Raw genomic sequence first — 25,699 nt, 5'->3', positions numbered from 1 at the left:
CCTGAACTCATACAGTTTCTTTCTTTTCTTTTTTTTAATTCCTTTATTGATTAAGGTATCACATATTTGTCCTCATTCTCTATTTCCATCCCAAAACCCTAGTTGCTACAGGTTGCCCAGGACCAAACCAGAGTGGGTCGGACCTGCATTACTACCATTTGTCCACCATCCAGAACAGAAATATCAATTGCTGACATGTACACATAAGGAACTGTTTGACATTGAAATGGGGACCCACCTACACTTTCTAACATTGCCCTCCATACACTTCTCCCTTCTGGTGGCAAGGGTAATACTGGGAGAGGTAAACAGCTTTGGAATAATTCCATAGGATTCACAGGTCTCTTTGCAGTATTGGAACAGAAAACTCAGTTTTTAAATCCAAATTCTAAGTAAAAGATAAATATGATTTTTAAATCATATTTACATAATTTATTTATTTATGCAAAATAAATACCTGCAAAATCCCACACATTTAGAATCAGGTCTTTCTTCCTTTTGCCTCTGATTTGGATAGGCCAGTCGTTCACGTCTATGCCAACTGTGGCACTTGGCATCCCAAGATCTGATTTCTTGGTTTTCATTAATTGCTGCAATAAGGTGGTTTTACCACTCCCAGTGTTTCCCACAATCATAAGTTTAATTCGGTTATAGGGCACGGCCTTCTTTAACCGCTGTTGGAGAAACCTGGTATTAGAAAGACAAAAATAAAATAATAAACTGCTTAATAGTATGCTTGAAATATAGGTAAATTCTTGTGCATTGAATTCTTTTAAATATCAGATTTTTAAAATATAGTATGCAAAAAAAATGCACAATTTTTATAAGTAAAGTGCACTTGTCTTTCGGTACACTGTTAATGCATATGTTTTATTATTAATATTAGTAAAATTATGAGATATAATTATTTAAATTAGTATAGTTGATAATGATTGGTAGTATTATCATACACAATGGCATGTTACACTACCACCATAAGCAATCAAAATGTGAAAATGTTTGCAATGCCCATTAGAATTCTATACACACACACATTTATTTAAATTAACACAAAATCCTAAAAATTATGAAGTATAAAATTTTAGACAGTCCATGTGACAGAGAGCCAAGTTAGAGTATCCATGCATACTGTTATACTAAACCTTGATAGTGAGATTATATTGGGTACATTATATATGTGTGTGTACCTATATATCATGGATGGCATATATCATGTATATATTCACATATATCATATATGCATATGAATAATGTACATGGAAAGTCATATTGGTTACATTACAAATTACTATATATAAACTATTATAGTATCAGATATATTGCTATTCCTAATCATCTTAGTAAAAATAATAGAAATGCCATAGGTAGCTAACAAAGCCACCTTTAAATCAATAGATTTTAAATGTTCTCTAAGATATAATGGATATATAAAGATACATTTTAAGTATATTAAAATGTTGCCACAGTTTAAAATTAGAGAAGGAAACTAAATCATAACTGAATTTTAGAGATCATTGACGGGTCCATTCTCATAACTAACAGGAATCTGACCAACAGTCCTGGTGATCTGACCAATAGGCCAGATAACTCTTCTTGGTTTCTTTGACACTTGAGCAAATAAGATCTGACAGATCATATCTCTACCTGCTATTACTGAAGTCAGTCATTCTCTCACATGCAACTAAAGTTCTGTTTTCATCACCAATAAACAAGAAAAGCAATGGTCCAGTGACCATTAACTATTCAGAATTCACCACTCTTTGAAAAACTCATGCTTTGAAAAAGCAAAAGATGTCTACAATTTCTAAACTATTCCAGGTCTTTGTCTTTTCTAAAATGTAAAACAAGTTTAAAAAGATTTACTTACACAGTGACTCTATAATATGAAATGAAACAATACCCTGAAAACTAGTTCCACTAAATGTTTCATAATAATTACACCAATTTTCATATGAACATCTTTTCCAGTTTCAGGAGGGAAAAATTATGAGATATAATTATTTAAAATCAGGGGTCATCATGTTTAGCATAGTAGGCAACAAACTCTATAAAAAGTTAAATATAAATTGAAGAAAATTTAAGCAGGAGATAATTAGGTAAATACAGTTGACTGGTAATTCAAACACTATAAATGCCGGGCTTTGTGCCAACTATCAGACAATAAGTAAATACAGCCATCATCCCAGCGTTAATGGCTATTATAGTCAGGAACACAATGAGAGGTGATAAATGAGCTGAAACCTATAAGATAAATATAGATATAAGTAATTTTGTGAAAACGGAAATAAGTAAGTGTATAAGTAGGTAACAACGAGACTAATATGCTTAAAATGTAACAAGGAGTAAGATAAAGTCCATTATCAAAAATATTTGACATTTGTAAAGTGTAAGCATCAGAAACAGTGATACCTGAGTAGTTTCAGTGGTTTCAAATATGATCAAGGTCAATAAGCAAAAGCAAAGTTAGTAATTTTTTTTATTATTTAAGAAACTATAATGAATGCTTTAAGATAAAATAGACATATAACTATCTGCTATCTGAAATGAAGCTTAAGAAGCTTATAGCTTGGCCAGTGTGGCTCAGTGGTCACTGGTTCAATTCCCAGTGAGGGCACATGCTCAAGGTTATGGGCTCAATCCCCAGGAGGGGGTGTGCAGGAGGCAGCTGGTCAATGATATTTCTCTGGCATTGATATTTCTATCCCTCTATCCTCTCTCTCTCTAAAAATCAATAAAGACATAAAAAAATAAGTTATTACATTCTGCTATATTTCTTTATATATATATTAGAGGCCTGGTGCACAAAATTTGTGCATGGTGCAGGTCCCCTCAGCCCAGCCTGCACCCTCTCCAATCTGGGACCCCTCAGGAGATGTCTGACACTGACATCTAGATATATAGATATATAGATATATAGATATATAGATATATAGATATATAGATATATAGATATATAGATATATAGATATGTAGATGTGTAGATATGTAGATATATAGATATGTAGATATATAGATATACAGATATATAGATGTATAGATGTATAGATGTATAGATATATAGATATATAGATATATAGATATATAGATATATAGATATATCTACCTAAGCAACTGTTAGACCAGTAGCCATGACACACACTGACCATCAGGGGGCAGACGCTCAATACATAGGCATAGGAACAAGGAACAGACTGATGAATCTCAGAGGAAAGGCTGCGGGGGAGGGCAGGAAGAGATTAACCAAAGATCTTATATGTATACTAGAGGCCCAGTGCACAGATTTGTGCACCAGTGGTATCCCTGGGCCTGGCCTGTGGGGATCAGGTCAAAACAGGCAGTCCAACATCCCCTGAGAGGTCCTGATTGTGAGAGGGTGCAGGCCAGGCCAAGGAACCCCACCAGTGCATGAATCCATGGACTGGGCCTCTAGTTCATTAAATAAAAGACAAATGACACACAGCAACTTAATGTTACTATACATTTTTTTTTCTTATTTTGTAATTCTATATTCCTCAAAGTCACAGAGAAATCTGAAACACACTTAACAAAAACAAATGGAAATAAAATGATCTAACCTTATGATGTCTTTGGCTTTACATCCTATATGCTTAAAATCAAAATTAAGACGCAGTTCATCCAAAGGAAGATCCCATATTTTGCTCAATTTCCCCATTTCATTGGGAAAGGATCTCAGTTCCAAGTTGTAACTAACATCAAGAGATGTCAGATTTTCAAGACAGCCAATCTCTGGAGGAATCTTAATGAAATAAAAAAAAGGACAAAGTCTGTTGGTGGGAAGGAAGATGTGTGTTGCCAAGGAACAAGATGCTGACAGGGAACCAGAGAGGACCAGAGATCCCATCAGCGACATGCACAACCTTTCAACAGAGTTCAAAAACCTTCCAAATGCTTGTCACAGCTTTCACTATGTATATTTAAAGAGATAAATGTAAGGGGCTTACCCAAAACTATGTCACATATTTATAATCTTTGAAAACCCATTCTCCCTTGGCAACATATGTCATCTCTTCATAATACTGAAAGCAAATTTCTTTCTAAATCCAGTCATCTGTTCCCTCACATTGTTTGTTCTTCATTAAAACTATAAAGATCTGGTCATCACAAGCTTATATACAACTTAATGCTATTAAAATACAACTAAATATTTATACTTTAGGTGGCATGTTAACTGGAATTTGTTTTTTCCATTCCAAATTTTTAAGTAGTACTCATTATTTTTTTTAAATATTTTTATTGATTTCAGAGAGGAAGAGAGAGGGGGAGAGAGAGAGAAACATCAATAATGAGAGAGAGTCATTGAGAGCCTCGGCATGTCCCTGCCCCCCACTTGGGGAATCAAGCCTGCAATGCTCTTGACCAGAATCGAACCTGGAACCCTTCAGTCCACAGGCCAATGATCTATCCACTTAGCCAAACCGGCTAGGGCTCATTACTTTTAAAATAAATAAATAAAAACATTAATTTTCTGGCAAAAATCAGGTATCAAAAAATATTCACAGTTATTCTAAACCTCACCGTTATAGATAATTATTTTTGCCTTTTAAATTTGCCCCCCAAATAAGTTGTTTGTTTTTTTCTGAGATGAATGGGTAATCAGATTTGTAACAAAGGCAGTAGAGTAAAGCAAAGAACATTGGCCCACTTGGATGAGGGGTAGTCTGATAAAGGGATGCAGGAATTTAACAATGTAAGTAAGAAAGTCAGGGGAGAAACACAGCTGTATGTGGCCCGGTGTCAACGTTATAAGTGCAGAGTATCTGAGAGTCTGTAACAGATCAGTGATTTCCTGGTTAAATGACACACATAAAGCATTACACATACCACATTCATAGTTAAATAGATATATTTCTGTAATTAAAAAAACAAAGCATAAAAAGTGGTCTTTTATGGAAATTAAGCATTCTTCATATACCAATTTATCTCAGGGTAGGTTTAGATCTTATTCAAAAAGGAGGAAATACAAAATGTCAGCTTTTAAAATGAAAATCTCTGATGATGCAAATTACACAAGCCTATTTTCAAATGGCAGTTAACTTTAAGCAAATAAAGATGACCCCTTACCTCTTTCAGTTTATTATGAGAAAGATGTAGTTTCTCTACTCTGGACCATGCGTGTGCTTTTTCGCTCAAATCCAAGATGCTGATCTGATTATGGCTAAACAAGAGTTCCCTTAAGTTCAGCGATTTCCAGTGGGCAGGACTTGGTAGGTGTTTAATTTTGTTGCTGCTCATGTCTAGTGATCGCAAGCTGAAACAATACAGTGTCGAGATAAAAACCAAGTGAGTGTTCCCAAAATACATAAAATCATATTACCAGTAATTTTCACTAGAGAATAAGAACTATAAAACTAACAACATTTATACAGAAGGATGCATGTGTGGTGCTTTGGGGTAGGTACAGATGGGCTAGAAAGGAGGCCTTCTCACTAGAAACATTTACATGAATAAGAACCAGTAAAAGCAAAATGGAGGCCTCACTTTCCTGCTCCAGAAACATAAAAATGTCAATCTCAGAATGAGTGTTTTACAAATGTTTATGGCACATGAGAAACCATCATTAATAAATGCAAAAATAGTCATTAAAATTCCTGCTTCTGGTCAAATAAAAGAGTTACAAATATATGCACCCCCCCCCCCCATCTCTTTTCAATTTCACTCATTACTAGGAGGATTCTTCAGAATTGGGTCCTAGAGCTCATTAATACTGTGCACTCTTCCACCAGCTTGTCTCAGGGGGATACATAGCATTCCCTAACACTGAACACGATGCCTGGCATGGTTCAAGTGACAGCCGGTGTCATCTCATTTGATTATAATAATGTGAACTACACAGTAAATAATCTTCAATTGTTACTACACAAAAACATACCAAATTAATATAAAAGTTTAAAACTCCAAGTAACAACTTTGGCCTTTTGTCTAGTGAATGTCAAACATTCATAGATTTAAACAGTAAGCTAAGTAGGTTTAGAAATCAATTTCATTTTGTATGCCTAAATCAAAACCTTGTTTCTGAAGGTTCTGTTCCAGCTCGTGTGGCTTTCAAATTAAAATAATAAACTTACTGTGGAAGATTTAAAATTGCTTCTGGAACACATGTAAATCTGTTTTGAGATAATTTGATGATTGTCATAGAAGATGGTAAAAAAGGCATTGCAGCTAAAAGAAAATAAAAATGGGGTAACAGGCATTTAAATCATTTTAACTAGATTTCTATTGGATTCTACAAGAACAGCTACCAATGACCTGTCATTTAATTTAATTTAATTTCAATTTTTAAAAAATCTACTTTTAAAATATGATGACATCCTTAATACTACCACTAAACATTACAATAATACACCATACGGATACAAATCTAATTTAAAAGCTAAACAACTATCTAAATATAATTAATCTGTTTAACATCTAAGAACATAAAAATTATTTGAATATTTATTTCAAATTATGTTTGATATTTTGTAAAATATATCATAGATTAATTCAAATTACTCTTAAATAACTAACAAAATACTTTAGAATACTAATACACAACATAATATATAAAGATAAAAATTCTTCATAGTACCATATCATAAAGAGTTTTCTATAGAATAATAATGGATGTTACTTAATAAAGGTATTCTTTGATCATGTGATCTTAAGAGATTGGGGAAACTTTAGATAAAATAAAATTAAGTATCTCAGAGTTCTCAATATCCTGGCATAGGTTATGAATTCCCAAGAAGGAAATATAGTATGAGGACCTCCAAGAAATGAAATTCTGTGGGACACAATATTGGAAACTGAGCAAATCATTCACCCTCTTTTGTCATCTGCCAAATAGTACAGCTAGACCAGGTGATATCTGAGATTCTTCAGAAATATAAAAACTTATGGTTCCATGAAAGCAACTTCAGAAATTATTTCTCAGCATTTTCAAGATTAAAAATGTGGGTTATGCTTTATCTAGAAAATCTTCAAGGGCCCAAAAGTTCCAGGACATGGCTAGATGCTGTCTTCCTGAAAGATGCACTATGCTACACCTCACCTGTTGCCCCAAAGTATAGAAATTATTCTTCACTTAAGAATTAAAGAATCTTGAGGTTCAGATGATGTATGGAAAACACTCTTATAAAACCAAAGAACTAAATGAAACTTCATTTCCCATGAGGTTATTTTCAATGGTCTGTGGTCCCACTCAGGGATGACCTAACTAGGGCATCCTCCCAAAGATAAGACAACTTCTAAAACTATTCAAGTTGTGTAGTGAAAAGTAAATCAATTTTTTAACTTAGGTGATTTCATAGCTAGTTCATTTTCTGCCCCTGACATGGCACATAAAAATCTCAGTGCTTCAATTTCCTCAATTGGTCATGCAGAGATCATACCTGTCCTATTCCATAGGGTTTTTTTGTGTGTGTAAAATTCAGCGGAGATAACCTATTGACTGGAACCAAGCCTCAGAGTCCTTGCAAATGCTCTTTTTTCCTGATCCAACTTAAACACCACACTTCCCTGCCTCCACAGTCTGCATCAGATCTGCTTGAGGTACACTCATAGCATCTGGGACATTTTCCTCACACCACTTAGCACAAAACACAATTACCATATTTTCCGGCATATAAGACAACCCCCTAATTTTACAGTTAAAACATAGGCTTAGGCCTATATTCGCTGTATAAGACTACCCCCCACTTCCGAGGCAACACCAGTTCTTTATTTAATAGGCCACCTCTCTGACTCTGGCCAATCTGAGCAGGCTTTTTACTAGAACAGTGTACATGTTCTGTACCCGAAGCTACACTGTGTTCTAGTAAAAAGCCTGCTCAGATTGGCCAGAGTCAGAGAGGCAGTCTATTAAAAAAAGAACTGGTGTTGCCTCGGAAGTGGGGGGGTAGTCTGATACAGCGAATATAGGCCTACCCTAAACCTATGTTTTAACTGTAAAATTAGGGGATCATCTTGTACTCCAGAAAATACGGTACATTGAGTTGGGCCATAAGACAATTTCTAAAACTATTCAAGTTCTGTAGTGAAAAGTAAATCGATTTTTGAACTGTCTTTGGAACTTAAGTACATGTTCCTTAAGGACAGAGACTATCCCCCATTTCAGGCTCCTGATAGGAACATGATCGATATTAGAAAAGGGTAGAAGGGAGAAAAAAAGAAAATACTATACACAATTAGCATGTTTTTTTCCATTATTCGTTTCTGATAGTTCTGACAAATGAGCATATTTGAAAATAAGTGGTCAAACTGTACTCTGCTATTAAAAGTTATTAAAAATTATTTTACTAAAAAACAATTTCACTGAGTCAGATATAGAACAGTCACATTGGTGGCAAGGTGCACGTGGCCCCCATTAGGAAAGATAAAATATGAGGAGTTTCTGTTTATGGTTATAAAAGTACTTTCCCTTAATATTATAATTCTCAGATAGGCTGCAAATGAACCCAAGTCCCCTTTATCTCACAGGCTTAGGGTATTCCACAAAGGGTATTCCATGACTTGTAATAAAAGTAGTGGTCATATTATGTATTATTGTAATATCTTGCACAAAACAAGAACTGAATAAATGTACGTTAACTTTACTAATTTGAAAACTGTTGAATGATTGATTAATTTTATTTTGTGAAAGAAACAATGGTACCAATGATACTTATACTCCAAAAGTTTCTGGAGAAGCTCGGTAGGAACTCAGGATCCCTGTTTCACCCAGCTCAGACAGCCATAGGAGTCTTTAGTTTAGTAGACTGAAAGGAACCATGACATAGTGACTATTTATAGCCCAGGATATTGTCATTTTGATCTATGCCAATACTAACCTGATAAAATTATTTTTAATTTATAAAAATTTAACATTAAAATTTTAAGCTTCCTTTTTAATTTAAAAAGTAGACTTGTGTTGTTTTTTTTTGTTTTGTTTGTTTTTTAAATATATTTTATTGATTTTTTACAGAGAGGAAGGGAGAGAGATAGAGAGCTAGAAACATCGATGAGAAAGAAACATCGACCAGCTGCCTCTTACACACCCCCTACCGGGGATGTGCCCGCAACCAATGTACATGCCCTTGCCCGGAATCGAACCGGGGACCTTTGAGTCTGTAGACCGACGCTCTACCATTGAGCCAAACCGGCTTTGGCTAGACTTGTTTTTAAGCAGCTTTATATTTAAAGAAAATTTGAGTGGAAAGTACCGAATTTTCCATGGATCCCTTCTCTCTTCACGACCACCACCCATAAACACACTCCCCAACCCCCTGCATAATTTGGTATATGTTATAATTGATGTCAATATTAATGCCTTGTCATTAAAATCCATAGTTGACAACAGAGTATACTCTTCGCGTTATCGATTCTATGCATCCTGACAAATGTATTATGACTTGTATCCACGTAACAGTAGCACACAGAACAGCTCCACTGTCCCAAATCCTCCTTTCCCCCAACCATTCATCCCTCTCTTCCTCACTCCAACCCCTGGCACCCACTAATTGTTTCAATGCCTTTTCCAATGTCTTTTAGTTGGAATTATACAGTCTGTAGCCCTTTCAGCTTGACTTCTTTCACTTAGCAACATGCATTTAAGTTTCCTTCCCGGGTCCTTGGCTAGACTCCCCATTTCAGTACACTTGGCAATACAATTCATTTTTATCACCAACCTGATAGCTTTATATTTGAATCTCCACCATCGTATTTGAGCTAAAAACAATACCATTAAATACCCACCAAAAATGTCCATATATGACTCATCCTGTAATAGTCAAAAGCATTGATAAAGAGAAGGATCACACAGAACACTTACCAAGAGAGTTCATTCTGGCACTGAAATTCTCCACTTTAGGACAAGCCTCAAAAAAGTCCTCTGACAGGGATGAAATGTGATTTTTACTAAGATTTAAAATCTTCAGCTCCTTCAGACTCAGGGGGGAACACATTCCTGATATTTTATTTCTAGTCACAAGAGATAAAATGAGGGTTAAATTGCATGACTCCCTATGTTTTAAAGCCGTGGTCGGCAAACTGCGGCTAGCGAGCCACATGCGGCTCTTTGGCCCCTTGAGTGTGGCTCTTCCACAAAATACCTGGGCAAGTCTGTTTTGAAGAAGTGGTGTTAGAAGTTTAAGTTTAAAAAATGTGGCTCTCAAAAGACATTTCAATGACTGTACTGTTGATATTTGGCTCTGTTAATTAATGAGTTTGCCGACCACTGCTTTAAAGAAAAATGAAAAACAATTTGACTTCAAAGAATAGCATCAATCAGATTTATCAACTTTAACATTAGTTGTGAAAATGTAAGTCCATTGATGCAAGCTGCAATATCAGTTGCCTCCATCTTTTAACATGTTACCGTTTAAAATTCATTGCAGTTGAAATAATGCCAGCGTATTTTGTCAACCTTACACAACCTCCCTGCAAGGCGACACTTTTGTCTCTAATGAGGCCTTCCTACCCTTCTAAAGTCAGCAGCTCCAGTTTTTCTGCCACACTGCCAAGGTTCTCGGGAACAGAAGACAGCTGGTTATATGACAGGTTGAACTGTTTCAAGGTCGGACACTTCACTGCAGGATCCAAAACTACCGAGGGCTTGATGTCATTTCGAGAGACATCAAGGTTGGCAATACAGTTCATTTTCAACAAGTAGGAGGGAAACGCCGTGAACTTATTACTGTGCAAGTCCAAGTGCGTCAAACACTTCAGCACCTGGGAAGACAGTATTTTAAAATTCCAAAATAAACCACCTGAGAAACTTAAGTTTAGCTAATATTTCTTGCCTCCCATAACTCCGATAACTAGAACCATGAAGAATTTTCTGAAACTTGAAAACACAACTCACAAGAGAGCTTTAGTATACTGACTGGCCCAGCTTTCTCTGTTCCAAAATGGGTAAAAAAAACCAGGGGAAATGTGGCAGGTAGGTTTTCAAAATCAAGCTCCCAAAAATAAAGTTTAGTATTTGACACAGATTTATTCCTTCAACAAGTAAAAATGGAAGCATAATAGGCCTCAAAAATATTTAAACTAATGATTTCATGAATAAGAAGTACAACATAACCCTAGGAATACAGTTTTTTAAATGCTCTCTTTTGGAAATTGTTATACATTTTAATATAAATAAGATTTAATCATAAAATTAGTCACTGTACATAATGCATATTTTATTTAGAACTTCTTTTTAGGAAACTTTTTGTTTCAAATCTCCATTTTTATTTTTAAGCAATTTCTAATCCTACTCTCACAATAGCAAACCTTCTATTTACATAGTATGTCAATTTTTTAAATATTTGGTATGAATTATTGTCAAAGGGCTAAATTACCAAAACAATCACTTCTCTGTGCTCTTCTTTACATAGCAACATATTTATCTTCACTTGGAATTCTCAAGAGTTTGACATGATCATAAAGGCTTATTAATGGATCTTTGCCCCAGAAGTTGTTTCAAAATGTCTGCATTGTTTCAGATCCAACCAGATTATTCAGAAGGAAAGATTTTAAAATTATTTATTCCCAAGGTTTAAGTAGGAAGTATTTTTATAAGAAAAAGTTAGGCAGGCACAGAGACTGCCACCTAAGGGTGTCAATTTGAAATTTCCTTCAGAGAAGGTTCTGAGCTGGTCCTGCTTTCCAGTGCCTTACTGTAGCTCATTAAGAGAACTTTGCCATGTTCTCTTCAAATTCCCTCTTTTTAAGATGGGCTGAATTCTAGTTTTCTTTCCTTATTCTTTAGCAAATAATTATTTTTAAGTTACCTATAAATTTAAAACAATAAACGCTTCTGTAGTAGTTTAGTCTAGTCTCCGTGTTTGGCAGATGAGGAAATGAAAGACAGAGCAGTCAGAGTAACACGTTCTTATAATGCCACAGTTGGTAGCTGAGCCAGAGCCAGTGCCACCCAAAACAGATCTGAGTCTAGTTTACCAAATTTAAGCAGGGTGAACCGCCTTACAACAATTAAATAACCAAAGGCATAACCAACATCTATGAGAGACTTTAACATGTACCACGAATCTTTAGGACAGGACCCTGTGAATTCCTTTTTAACCACCTCCCCATTTCCACTGCCTGCCCGCCAAGATGTTTGTGACCACCCAGACTAAGATATTTGTGTGAAACCCAGAAGAGTGGGGGAATTATTGCCCAATGACACAAAAGTAGAACCTCCTTTTTAAAGATTTAACCATGCACATTAAATGTAAAAGCAAAAGCTCTTCCAACATGCTGAGAGTGAGGAGGGCAGGTGAAATTTACTTCGCTTAGCCGCCGTGGGAAGCCCGTGAGTGCATTCTGGTGAAGCTCCAGCCTCTCCAGGTGCTCCAGATGGCCACTGATGCAGCTCTTCTGGCTCAGGGCATCAATGTCCCTGAGCTCGTTGGCTGAAAGATCTAGCGATGTAATATGTTCCCTCTCAGAAGCCAGGGAAGAAGCGCTCTCTGAATGCCTCATATGGGATGGAAGTTTTGATGACCCTTTTGTCAAAAACAGACAAGCAATGGGAATATAAGTGATGATTTAGCTGGGCAAATGTTTATTGATCACCTAATCATGTAAGCTCTCTTCATGGCCCTGGAGATGCAGCAAAAAACCAACTACGGAAACCAAACCAAGTGCCAGAGATGGAGAGTAAATAATAAATATTTAATCAAGCAGTCTTAGTGGTGTAAAAACACAACAGACCTGGAGAAAGGGGTGAAGAGGGCATTATTGGTGAGGTCATTATTTACATTTCAGAAAGACAGTAGAAAAAAATAAGTGTCCTGTATATACTATATAAATGGTAAATTTGTAAATCTATTATAACTTGAAGGTTATATAAGATGAAATGGGCACTAAGAAATTTTGAGAGAAAAAAAAAAGCAGAAGAAATTTAACAAATATTATATTCTGCTCAAAATATCAACTTAGTTATGATGACTTTCAAATACTTACTGAATGAATCATCTGAAGACAATATTTTTCTTTTTTGCTTCAGTAAGTCTTCTTGATCAAAAATGGGTCTCTATTAAACAAATAGACATTTACTATACAGTCACTGTCTTTTTTTTTTTTTCACTATCATTTTTTAAGAGCAAAGAGAACATTTCCTATCTGGTTTCCTCAGGAATCACTGTAAGATTTCTATCTAAAGTATTCATGGGACCAGCGACACCATAAGACAAAGACCTAACCTGGGCACATGGACATGTAGCTCTGAAAAGAGAAAGAAGATAAAATCACAATGAAGTACACTTAGTACACAGAGGTGGGCCAAACCAGAATTACACTGTGAATATGTGAAAACAAAGTTCATTCTTGTATTATTACTTATTCACTAGAGGCCCGATGCATGAAAATTCATGCAAGAGAAGGCCTTCCTTCCCCTGGCTGCCGACACCAGCTTCCCTCCAGCACCTGAGACCTGGGCTACCAGGCAGGCCCCGGGCTGCCCTCCTCCAGCCACCAGCAGGCACCCAGGACCCAGGCTGCTTCACTCCTCTGGCCGCCCACGGGCTCCTGGGACCCAGCTGGCTTCCCTTTGACCACCTATGGGCACCTGGGATCTAGACTGGCTTTGTCAGGAAGGACATCCGGAATGACATCCAGAAGACATCTGGTCTAATTAGCATACATATTACCCTTTTATTATTTTAGATTATTGTATAATTTTCCATATGAACAATTGTAACCTACTTTTTTTTGCCCCCATCCTGCATATGCCCCAAACATGCTATAAAAAACTATAAGTGTAAATTAAAAATTAAAAATATGTAAATGTATATATACTTATATTCTGATATAAAGTTTTCATACATCAGGAAATTTCTGCACCAATAGCTCCTAGCTTTTTTTTTTTTTTATCAATAGCTCAATTATCAAGAGAATGTCAGTAACAAAACACACAACATAATCACAATTTAACCTACCAATGAATCGGAATGCTTTTGCAAATTTGGTGAGCAACAACGTTGCAAGGCAGGATCTCGGTAAAATTCTCCTACGCTAATGGAACTTGAATTCTTTTTCATAAGAAATGAACCTTCACTTCCTATTTTTAAATGATAAATAAAGGCAAATAGAAAATGTTTACTCAATCATAAAATACTAATATCACATTCGATCATATGAGATTAAACATATTTTCATTAATAGAAATTGCCTAATTTTTGTTGTAACATCTTTAAAACAAAAATAATAAACTATGTTGGTTTTTCATTTTCAAAATTCAGTTACACTTTTCTTCATCCATAAATATTTACTGAATGGTTGTCATAGACTAGACACTGAGTAAATGTTGGATAAAGATAAACTGGAAAAGTAATCCAGACCTTCTGAGCTCTTACAATAGAAAAGAGCCAAGTAAAAAAAAAAAAAAAAAGTAGTTACATACAACAATAGTAAGTATGTGCATGTGCAGCAAGCATAGAAAGTTATGTACAAATATGATCAAAATTATTCTTTTTTGCTTCTCTAAATTTTCTTAGAAAATTTTCAAATATTGTTTTAAATACTGAAACCACACTTGAAATTATTTAATATTCAGCAATCTTGAATACATTTCCATTTAAATTTCATATTTTATGGTTTCATATGTAAAATAACATAAAATAAACACATTGTATTTGGTTAGCAATACTGTTTTGAGAGAGAAGAGATGAAAACTATTTTTAAATTATGAATTTAAAAAATAAAGATCAACAAGTAAATCATATTATTAATGATATATAATCTGAAGGCATTATGGAAAATTATGAAATTAAATTACACTACTCTATCTTAGAAGCATAATTTTAAGTGTCAGAAAATTATATAAAATCTATATATTCAGAAATCAACTTGATAATATTCTACATAAATTGTAAAACTTATGCAATACTTCCTACTTGATTAATAAGGATTTTGTCTCAATTCCCATTTTTCAATGTCAGTGTGTAAGGGTTTTAAAACATACAGGGAACTAATTTTTCATAATAAATACCTTCGCTATCTAGGTCATCGCTTTGGCCAAACACACTGTCCACGTAGGACTCAGGAATAAAGGTCCATTGGTCAAATTTATCCAGAATTTGCTCAGAAAAACTCCCATCGCTGCCTGAGGCTGCTCCCTCTGCCACAGCACTTTTCATCTGGTATCTGAGGACCATTCTTGCTAGGGTAGATCCTATATCTAAAAGTAAAAAAGATACAGCAGCAACTTAGACATCAATAATTAAACAAGCCTAAACATATACCATACCGAAGTTCCTTATATTTTCTCATATTTATAGAAAAGTGTTTATGCCTATTCCCAAAGGCACTTTACAATTGTGATATTATAGGAAGACAATCTTAATTAAAAAAAAAAATCACAGAAATGTATACAAAGCTTTGGTGTAGATGACAGAACTGAATATGTATGAAACTCAGTTAACCTCAGAAAGAGCCTGGGCTGTGAAGCCAGACAAGCCTGGGTCCAAGTCATAGTAAGGCCACCTCACCTGTGAATTATATGACCTCCCTACATGTCAGTGTGTTCATTGCGGAAGTGAAGATGGCAATATATACAACATAGGGTTATCGAAAAGATGAAATGATGCATATAAAATGTTTAACATAAATGCCTAGGTTACAGAATATGCTCAATGAATGATATTCTTATTTTTTACAAACTATTTGCTAAGTATTTCATTTTATTGGGGAATTATGTGGAATTTCAAAGTTGACAACCTTATTAGTTGGCAGAGTCCTCATTGTCTACATAAAGCCCGGAAAATTTTTTCCAATATTGTAACACATGTATGTGGCTCAGTTTGATAGTACATGAAAAAATGTTTTAAAGCTATGAGTCCGAAATGTTCTTTACTCAGACAAGCTGACAATGAAATTATGATCTATCCTCAAATCAATCAAGTAGCATTATTATATATTTTTAAATTAGGTAAGACTTGTCATGGTAAAAAAATAAAAAATAAAAAATAAACTTCATATAGAACAAAGGGGATAAAGTAATGGTAAATCTCCCCCTCTTTTCCTTCAGTGAGCCCACAGTTTCTCTCTAACAGATGCCAAAGCACCAAAGATTCAAGTGAGCAGGTTGCTGCCATGAAGCTGATTGAATTGACTGACTTACTCATCTCCAAAGTATTCAGAGGCAACTGAGGAGCCCATTTCTGTAGTATTTTTCCTAATATGTTCTTTTTCATATTCAAACATTTATAACTACAATATCACATTGTGCTCACCTATAATATACTGAAAACACTGTTCTGTGCCTCTTTTTTACTTAACAATATATTCTATGCCCAAACATTTGAATTTGCTAGATTTATTTTTTTCCCAATGATTGCAAAACACTCCACTGAATGGATGTACCATGATAATTTGAATGGTTCCTTTTGAGAAATACAATTCTCCTCTAAATTTTCGCTGTTATAAACAAAACTTTAATGTGCATCCTTATGCATGCATTTTTATGTACAATGAGGATTCCTATATCATAGATTCCTATTAGCACATTGCTGGGTAAAAATTCTAATGAATATTAGGATTATCCTCAAATTGTCCTCAAAATAGGGTTCAGGGGAAGGGGGGATCAGGTAGGAGGACCATCCCACCCAGATTTCACGGGGGCAGAAATGTTTTCTTGTAAAAAGTGGCATGGTGCTGAGGCAGGAAGAATAAAGAGTTGGCCAGGTGAAAGAGAAGGTAAGGGAGTTAGGGAGAGACAGTAACACTGGGAAAAGCCTGGAAGAGTATATGAAGCATTTAAGAAGCAGAGAGAAATTCAGCCAGATGGGGTCTTCTAGGTCCCACCAGGAAGTTGGAGACCTTGACTGCGCAGAAGCACCAACATGCATGGATGGATACTTCCGTAGAATACTTCTTTCTCTGGGAAGAAGAGGAACAATCAGACTGTTGGACTGATGAGGAACAGGGTTTTGTCTGCTGAGTGTGTCAGAAAATGACAGTAGAGAGAACATGTTATGAACTATAGAGTCCTTAAAGTGAAGCATCAGAGAGTCCCACCAGTGCGGGGAGGGGAGTGGGTATAGGGGTTAGGTCACAGAGAAAAAGGTGGCAGTTCAAGCTTTAAAATACTGTAATACTTTAAACATAAAGATAATTTTTTTAAAAATACTGAAAAAAATAGACTTAGTGTGAGTAAATGAGAGATAGCTAAAAAGACAGAAATGTTAAAGAGGTTCATGATAACTTGTAATTATTATATTATATATATATATATATATATATATATATATATATATGATACATAAACTTGAAAATATGGAGAGAATATATCCTTAATTAAAATACAAAGTAAGCCAAAGCTGGCTTGGCTCAGTGGTAGAGCGTCAGTCTGCGGACTGAAAGGTCCCAGGTTCGATTCCGGTCAAGGGCATGTACCTTGGTTGCAGGCACATTCCCGGTAGGAGGTGTGCAAGAGGCAGCTGGTCGATGTTTCTCTCTCATCGACGTTTCTAGCTCTCTATCTCTCTCCCTTCCTCTCTGTTAAAAATCAATAAAATATATATATTTTTAAAAACACAAAGTAAATGTTGGAGGAGGTCATCAAAGGGACATTACTGCTGGTGGATCCATGAGCGGGACGGGGCAATTGGAGCTCCTCCCCTCTCCCTGCCCTTGGATTTCACATCGTGCCCATCCTTCCCGCAGTAGGAGCTGCCCACAGATGTAGCCTTTGAGAGAGTAGGTGTTGAGATCACCTGGACTGCCTATGTGACTGAAACCAGTTCAGACCTGAACATAACCTTTAAGATACTGGCAGGTGGGTGTGGAGATTTACTCATCTTGCAGTTGCCCAAGACAAGCCTCATATGTTGCCTGTTTATTAAACCTGCCAGGGATCAATCTTGGTGGTCTGCCTCTCTCCTCAGTCTCTCCTTACCCTCCATGTATGAGGCCAGTGTCAGATGTCACCTGGGAGTATCCCAAGGCCATATCATAACACTGGGAAGTACAGAGATGCATTTTCTTGGCAGTCATTACCTAGAGTTAGAATCCTTGACTAGTTCCAATAATGAACACAATATTGGAACCAATAGTATATTAACTTGAAAATGAAAGTATATATGTTACCATATACATTTAAATGCATGTGTATATGTAAATTAAAAGTATAGGGGGAAATCTACATTTATTACCTATAAGGGATGTTATTTTCTTCCTTATAATTGTTTTCCTATTTTTTAAAATAAATATGAATTACTTTTATAATAAAAATTAAATATATTAAATATATTTTAAAAAATAAAATTAAATTTAAAAAGTCCTGGCTGGTGGGGCTCAGTTGGTTGAAGTGTCGTCTGGTGCATTGAAGGACCTCACATTCAATTCCCAATCAGGGTACACACCGAGATTGTGGGTTCCATCCTTGGTCAGGGCGAGTATGGGAGGCAATGAATTGATGTTTCTCACATCAACATTTTGCCTCTCTCTCTCTCTCTGAAATCAATTAATTTTTTATAAAAGTAAATAAATAAAATATATTAAAAATAAAAGTAACCCCACAGAAAGACCCCACAGTTTTATACTATCTTTATAAAATATGCATTTACTGGGTCATAAAAACCTAAATATAACATCACTTTCAAGCATTTCATGGCAAGAAAAAGATACCCAAACCCTTACAATATTTTTGGCTTAAGTTGCACCAGTCTAGAAGAAAAACTAAAAGATTAATGACAAAAAAAAAAAACCAACTAAAAATAAGACATATAAAGTATTCCTTTTAATACCTACTTATTTCTTTTTTTGAATTGCATGTCTTATCTGGAAATAAAGGACCAAGCCAAGAAGGTTCGATTTTCCCGATACCAAATCCTCCGAGGCATATGCTGTTATTGGCCAGATCCAGGCCCAGTCTCTTTAAGAGCAAACTGATGATCTGGCTGTCGCCTTTCCCGATGCTGATTGCCAGCGCTTTCCGTACATCTTGTTCACGCGACCCACTATTCAGTAACAGCTCCACCAGTTTAGGACTGCTTGCTTTTTCACACACCTATTAAGGAAAAAAATATATAAGCTTACTAAAAGCCTGTATCTCTTCCCTTTGGGCCACTGGTACATTGAAGCTGGTGTAAATTTTTTCCTAGATGCTTAAATATAGATAGAAACTAAACAAAATAAAGCAAAACTCATTTTTGGAATAGACTAGGAAAATAAATAAGATTAGCACCACCCATATCAGAGTAGCATAAATCGAATAATCTACCACAGTCAGTTATCATGAGAGAGGCAATAGGATATGGAAGCTCACAAACTTGAAGTCACACAAGTGTAAGTGAGGCTTACACTTTTAGGGCATCTGTTTCTTCATTGGGGGGCATCTGGCAAACTAGTGCCTTATCACAGTAAATGCTCACTGCTCCGTCTTCGTTTGCAAAAGAATATAAATATTACCATGTTCGTTAATGCCGTGTGCAAAGACAGACATCACTCATTTCTGGTTTTCCTGAACTCCTATGGACAAGAATCTGAATTATAACACAAGGATATTCCTTGTCTCTCAGCTTTCTACCTTCCTTTGAATGTAGTATCTTCAGAGCTGTGTCCAGGTGGGTTAGCTTACTAGTGCTCCAAAAACTAGTGTCCACTGTAAGCAAAGAGAAGCCTGCATTGCCTGAAGCAGGGCATACTGGCCCTACTCATAAATAGAGTGTTTTACAAAAAGAAGTTCCAAGTCACAGATAGTGGAAATATTACATGTCAGATACTGTGCTGAATCCTGTCAGCACAGTAGGATCTATAATTCTTATAATAACACATATGAAATACCTTAATCAATAAAGAAAAAAATAAAAATAAAATAAAACTCTATGCCACAGAAATAATGATTACCATTTTATAGATTAATATTTAGAAAATGTGTATTATTTGTCCAAACCCTTAGAGATAGTTGATTAGAGACTGGAAGTTAAAGTCAAATCTACTGGCTCCAAAGCCTGTGCTCCTTTTACTACTCAAAATTAAGGATGGGAAAAAAGAGAAGAGAAGAGGAGAGGAGAGGAGAGAAGAGGGGAGGGGAGGGGAGGGGAGGGGAGGGGAGGGGAGGGGAGGGAGGGAGGGAAGGGGAGACTGGGAGGGAAGAAGAGAGAGAAGAGAAATCGATGCGAGAAGGAAGAAAGAGCGAGGAGAAAGAGAGTGAGGGGAGAGAAGTGAGGCGGAAAAGAAAGGAGAAGAGAAGAGAAGAGAAGAGAAGAGAAGAGAAGAGAAGAGAAGAGAAAAGAGAAGATTCAAGGTATCAGGTCAGCAGTCTCCAGCATCACCTACCTTCAACATATTCTCCCTAAAGCTACTAAAGTACCTTTCTACAGTAGATACAACCAAGTACGGTCCAATTTAAAAATCTTCTAAAACCCCTCTGCTCCAGGATATTCCCCCAAACACCCCTTGCAATTTTGCACATCTCATTACCTCCATTTATGCTATTTCTACTGCCCTAAGTATCTCAACTAAGCTCTTCACCAACAAAATGAATAAAAAGAGGTTCATTCTTCAAGGAACAGCTTCAAAGTCTCTTGCACAGTGAGTCCTTGCTGTCAATCTCCCAGGCCATCCTCTCACTTTGCCTCACAAAGTACCCAGCACACTGAACCAGACATGTCCATCTGTTTTATAACTAGAATGAAAGGCATGAATGCTATTGTAATTCAATTTGTAGCTCTGTAGCCTAGTGAATGCCTAAGAATATATTTAATTTAACTAGAAAAATTAGTAAAATCCTCTTTAAGGGCCCATAGGGAATTTGGGTAAAAGGGAGTGAGAGAGGGAGAGAAGAGTCAAAAAACTCAATTACAATGCCTTTCTCGCAGCTCAGCCAACTTTTATCTCTACATTATGGCACTCACTGCTCACTTTGTATTAAGATGATTTATGTTTTGTCCTCTCTCCTCTCACAATATCCACTTAGAAAAAAATAAACATTTTGAAACAGGTAACCCCTTTTATATTTTTTTACTAATTATCTAGCACTGTGCTTTCCATATACAAGGTGCTCAATACATTGTTGTAGGAATATTGTCTCATCTTCTAATTTATAATTAAGACAGACAGCAATCCAAACCAAATATTTGAAATAAGCATTTGAGCATGAATGAACCCAGCAACACGACTACCATGAATCTGCTGCGTAAACAAGAGATTAAAGCAGTGCACAGATGTATTGAGGCGTTGGATGCCCTTGTGTCACCAGCTCACAATGCAACCAGCTCAGAAACACAGAACCCAGCAACACGACTACCATGAATCTGCTGCGTAGACAAGAGATTAAAGCAGTGGACAGATGTATTGAGGCGTTGGATGCACTTGTGTCACCAGCTCACAAAGCAACCAGCTCAGAAACACAGAGATGATCACAACACGGGGAATAAACAAACAAAAAGATGGCGCTTCAAAGTGAGTCGGATTATCACGGAAAAGTCTACAGTGTTGTACAGCATGTTTAAGAACACGTTTTTGGCTGGTGAAGAACATTCTGCAATCACACGAGTGCTGGATAAATCTCTTGCGCAACAGAGACAGTACGAGGAAGGAAATTAAACCAAAGATCAAGGGGGGAAAGGGGCCAAACAAAGGCCTAGAGGATCTGATGCTCAAGACAGAAATCAACCACAACATAATGGAGACAGCAGTGAAGAAGGCAAAGCCGAGGTCGCGGTAAGAAAAAGCAGAGAGAATGAAATATCTCACAGGACTCTACAATAGATAATGAGGTTGACATTCCTAGAACATAAAGAATATTTGAGAAGCATGTAATAGTTTTCATTTTTGAAATATCCAGACTGTTGAAAATTTTTATAAGCATTGGTTTTGGTGGTTAAAACTTGAGGGATAAAATCCCTTGGTCTTTGTTTCAAAGGAAACACTGCCTACTTGCACTTGTGCAGTAGTAACAGCTACATTACACAGTAAATATGAGGGACAACCCAATTAGGAAATGCTGAACTGCGTCTGAGACATTGGTTGCAAAATAGTCTCAATTAGTGTGTGTATGCTCATATGTAATTGTTAATAGGAAAAAAGTTACATTTTTAAAATGACTACTTATATAAACCTTTTCTCTTTTCCCAACTATCATGAGTTTTGTGCATAGTTTTTACAAATCTTGAATTTATCCAACTGTCCTTCCACTGTTGGTGGGTTTTGTAGAAGTTATGCATTTTTTTTTAAATATATTTTTATTGATTTTTTACAGAGTGGAAGGGAGAAGGATAGAGAGCCAGAAACATCGATGAGAAAGAATCTTCGATCAGCTGCCTCCTGCTCACCCCCTACTGGGGATGTGCCCGCAGCCAATGTACATGCCCTTGACCGGAATCGAACCTGGGACCTTCAGTCCCCAGACCGATGCTCTATCCACTGAGCCAGACCAGTTTTGGCAGAAGTTATGCATTTTTATGATAGATAAATGTTACTTCAATATAATTCCTCCCTTCTTCCCCCTAAAGTTAATCTCACCATGATCTACTTTGTGCTACATCATCCTGCTGCTTTGTAACAATATGTGGTCTCTATGCCTTTTTATATGATATCCAAACTGTCCTACAAAGCACAAGACCTGTGTTAACTTTAGAGGGTAATTTAATTTTGTGGCCAGGAATTCAGTGAAGCTGCATGACTTTCCTGCAGAGAGCAGAGTGGGTACATATAGGAATGAACCTGGCTCTAGGGTTCAGCCACCTAAGATCCTTTACAGGCAGTAGTAGCTGAAACTGAAAACTAAATGACAAAATTTCATTTGTGGTGTATGGAACAACCCTCCACCAACTAAGCCACACCTGCCAGGGTGAAAGTTAAGTTTTTGAGATATTTCTGAATTTTTAACAAATCTATTGTTGGAAATATTATATATGTCCCCCTTTTTCTACCATCGAGCTCCTTATAGCCAGTCCCATCCCCCACCCCAGGCCTCCACCTCCCTATTGTCTGTGTCCATGGGTTATGCATATATGCATACAAGTTCTTTGGTTGATCTCTTCCCACCCACCTACACCCACCTCCCTCATTAACAAATTCACTAAGTAGTATCCTTTTAATTGGAAAACAATCCATGATACTTATGCAATAAATAAAAGTAAATACCATATAACAAAACTAACCTATGTGAAAACATGGCTATATCAGGGAGGATTTTTATTTTTGTGTGGTTCATGTGACAGGATTGCAAAGAGTGGGAACGTTAGTTGCTCTGAGGCATGAAGACAAAGGAGTGGTTTCTGATAGTCTGCTTATTCACATATATGGACTAAATCAGAATGAACTAAGTTTACACACAGAACTTAAGGGTCATTTAACAGATGGCATTTCTAAGATAATTTGATAGGTCAGTTGGTAGTTCTTTGAAACTATCAATATGGAAAGGAGCTTTTAATACTTCAGTCTTTGCATGTACCGTGCATTGTATGTTTTGACTTCTCTGATAATTGTTTTCATCTATAGATACTTTTTTTTTTATCATCAATTACTAACTTATTTCAGTAATTGGAGTTTCACTGTTTTAAAGGAACTCTTGGCTATTATTTTTTGGGGGCTTCAGTACAATCAAAATTTGTATAGATTATTCTAGTTAAGCCATAAGTGTCAACATATAAACTTGTTTTGATTAAAGAATTTTTCTGTCAAACTCTAAAAAAAATTAATTAATTAAACCAGACACTCAGGAGGCACTACTTACCAGGAGAAGTGTTCTCCGGCAATTCACCTAACCTCTCTGTGCCTCAAATCCTGACCTATATAAAAGAAATAAAACCGGGGACCCACTCCTAAGGATGTGATGAGAGTTAAATTGTGTAAAGAATGCAGAGCAGTGCCCAGGTGGTCATGAATACACAAAGGTGTGTATACTTTTATTCAGACTGCATTATATTTGTTCTTCCCACCATGATTTGAAGAGTTTTAGCTTCAGGTCTCTATTCATACATTTTCATACCCAGAATTAATCTTCCATGTTCTTCTCTATCAATCATGCCCATCCTATATAATAAAGGGCTAATATGCAAATCAACCGAACTGCAGACTGACAGGTCACTATGATGTCCCCTGACTACCAGGGGGCAGATGCTCAATGCAGAAACTGCCCCCTGGTGGTCAGTGTGCTTCCATAAGGGGAGCACCACTCAGCCACAAGCTGGGCTCTAGGCTAACTAGTGCAGTGGCGATGGCAGGAGCCTCTCCCACCTCCATAGCAGCACTAAGGACCCCTCAGGGGTCCCAGACTGCAAGAGGGCACAGGCTGAACTAAGGTAAACAACCTCCCCCCCCCCCCGCCCCCCACTGCACCATTGTTGTGTTCTTGGCCTCTATAAAATCTCCTCAGAAAGCCTAACAAGAATCACTCACCCTGCTCTGACTAGTCCTTAAATATGCAGCATTGTCACATAAATAAATAAATACCACTGATTATCTTATTTTGCACTAGTACACAACAAGGTATGCTTAGTCGATCTAGCCACATTTTTTAATCACATTTATTATTTGATAGGCTAAACAATTTGACAACTAGGATAAATTCTTTAAAGTTAATACACTCATCCACTTACAGATCTGATATTTTTTAAATAAAAAATGTATAATATATACATATATGTGATTAAATTTAAAAGAATGTGTGAAGGAAAATAAAAGCTTTTTTGTACAGAAAGAGTTGGATAAATTCAGAGACAGGTACAATGCACTTCTGATGGAAAATGTAGAGTACCTGCATCCAGGTGCTTTTAGGTATGTTGTTTCCTAATGAAAAAAAATTGAAGGGAAATGTTCTTCTAAGTTGTTGGAATACCCAAAAACATTAATGCAATGATCTTCACATATCAGAAAAGATATACAAAACATTAAGTTATTGAGGGGAATGATTTAATTACCTTTAAAATGGAGAAGCAACTCTTTTTAATATTGCTAGCTTTAAAATTTTTTACTAAATTTGATTATTTTGTTTTAATGCTAAATTAATTATGCATGAAAGTGAGTAACAGGTTTAGTTTTCTTTTATGCATATCACTAATTAGCACTAACTTAATCTCACAGTTGAAAAAACTGATTTGAATCCATAGGCAAGTGAGAAATTAAATAAAGACTTTAAAAATAAATTATTAGAAAACAGTTCTCTGCTGGTTATCTAATAATATATATTAAATCATTACATAATTGCTTTGGTAGAATTGTTTATTAAATTTCTAGAAATATATACATGATGTGACCTGAATGCTATCAGAGACTCCAAATTTTATACAACACACACAGACTTTAACAAACATGCAATGCACTTTACTAAATACTTATTGAATCGTACTGAGAACTGGACATTGTACATTTCTACTTTCAGGCAACTAACTCACAAGAGATACAAGAGGTGAACATAAATTGTCATAGACTTCCAGAAGAAGTAAACCTTTATTTTGTATGGAAGATGGAGAGTGTGAGGAGGGCTTTATCCAGGAAAGAGAATTTGGGTTAGAAATGGAAGGAAAGTAGAACAATTAGACATGTTTGCTCAGTGCAGGAGTGAAGGGAGAGAAGGCAGGCAGGACCAGTGCTACACAACTGTGGGGTGCCATTGCAGGGGATGTGAACGAGGGTCCCTGAGGTGTTCGGCACCAGCCTACATGGCCACATGCAATAACCTTGAGGGGAGAACTTTCTAGGCAAAGAAATACAAAATGAAGACAAAATGGTTGAAAAATGATCAATACCAAATAAAGCCATGGGTTGAGGGAGTGGGGCTGCT

The 25,699-nt window shown here is 36.2% G+C and overlaps 1 protein-coding gene across 9 annotated transcripts in view; it reads right to left on the bottom strand.

The window, feature by feature from the left end:
• Window positions 1-25,699, bottom strand: part of LRRK2 (leucine rich repeat kinase 2) — a 128,722-nt gene that overhangs the window by 50,067 nt on the left and 52,956 nt on the right. For all 9 annotated transcript variants that reach the window (XM_045587920.1, XM_045587919.1, XM_036456291.2 and 6 more), the window contains 11 exons: window positions 18,718-18,976; window positions 14,957-15,145; window positions 13,905-14,026; window positions 12,931-13,000; window positions 12,253-12,470; window positions 10,457-10,707; window positions 9,809-9,957; window positions 6,087-6,180; window positions 5,083-5,269; window positions 3,576-3,757; window positions 458-687 (listed from right to left, as the gene is read on the bottom strand). In XM_045587920.1, coding sequence (XP_045443876.1) covers window positions 458-687; window positions 3,576-3,757; window positions 5,083-5,269; window positions 6,087-6,180; window positions 9,809-9,957; window positions 10,457-10,707; window positions 12,253-12,470; window positions 12,931-13,000; window positions 13,905-14,026; window positions 14,957-15,145; window positions 18,718-18,976 — 1,951 coding nt within the window. The remainder of the gene's footprint in view (window positions 1-457; window positions 688-3,575; window positions 3,758-5,082; window positions 5,270-6,086; window positions 6,181-9,808; window positions 9,958-10,456; window positions 10,708-12,252; window positions 12,471-12,930; window positions 13,001-13,904; window positions 14,027-14,956; window positions 15,146-18,717; window positions 18,977-25,699) is intronic.

This window comes from Pipistrellus kuhlii, unplaced genomic scaffold, assembly GCF_014108245.1.
Source record: "Pipistrellus kuhlii isolate mPipKuh1 unplaced genomic scaffold, mPipKuh1.p scaffold_m20_p_3, whole genome shotgun sequence".
Lineage (NCBI taxonomy): Eukaryota > Metazoa > Chordata > Mammalia > Chiroptera > Vespertilionidae > Pipistrellus > Pipistrellus kuhlii.
This window is presented reverse-complemented; position numbering and strand designations above follow the sequence as displayed.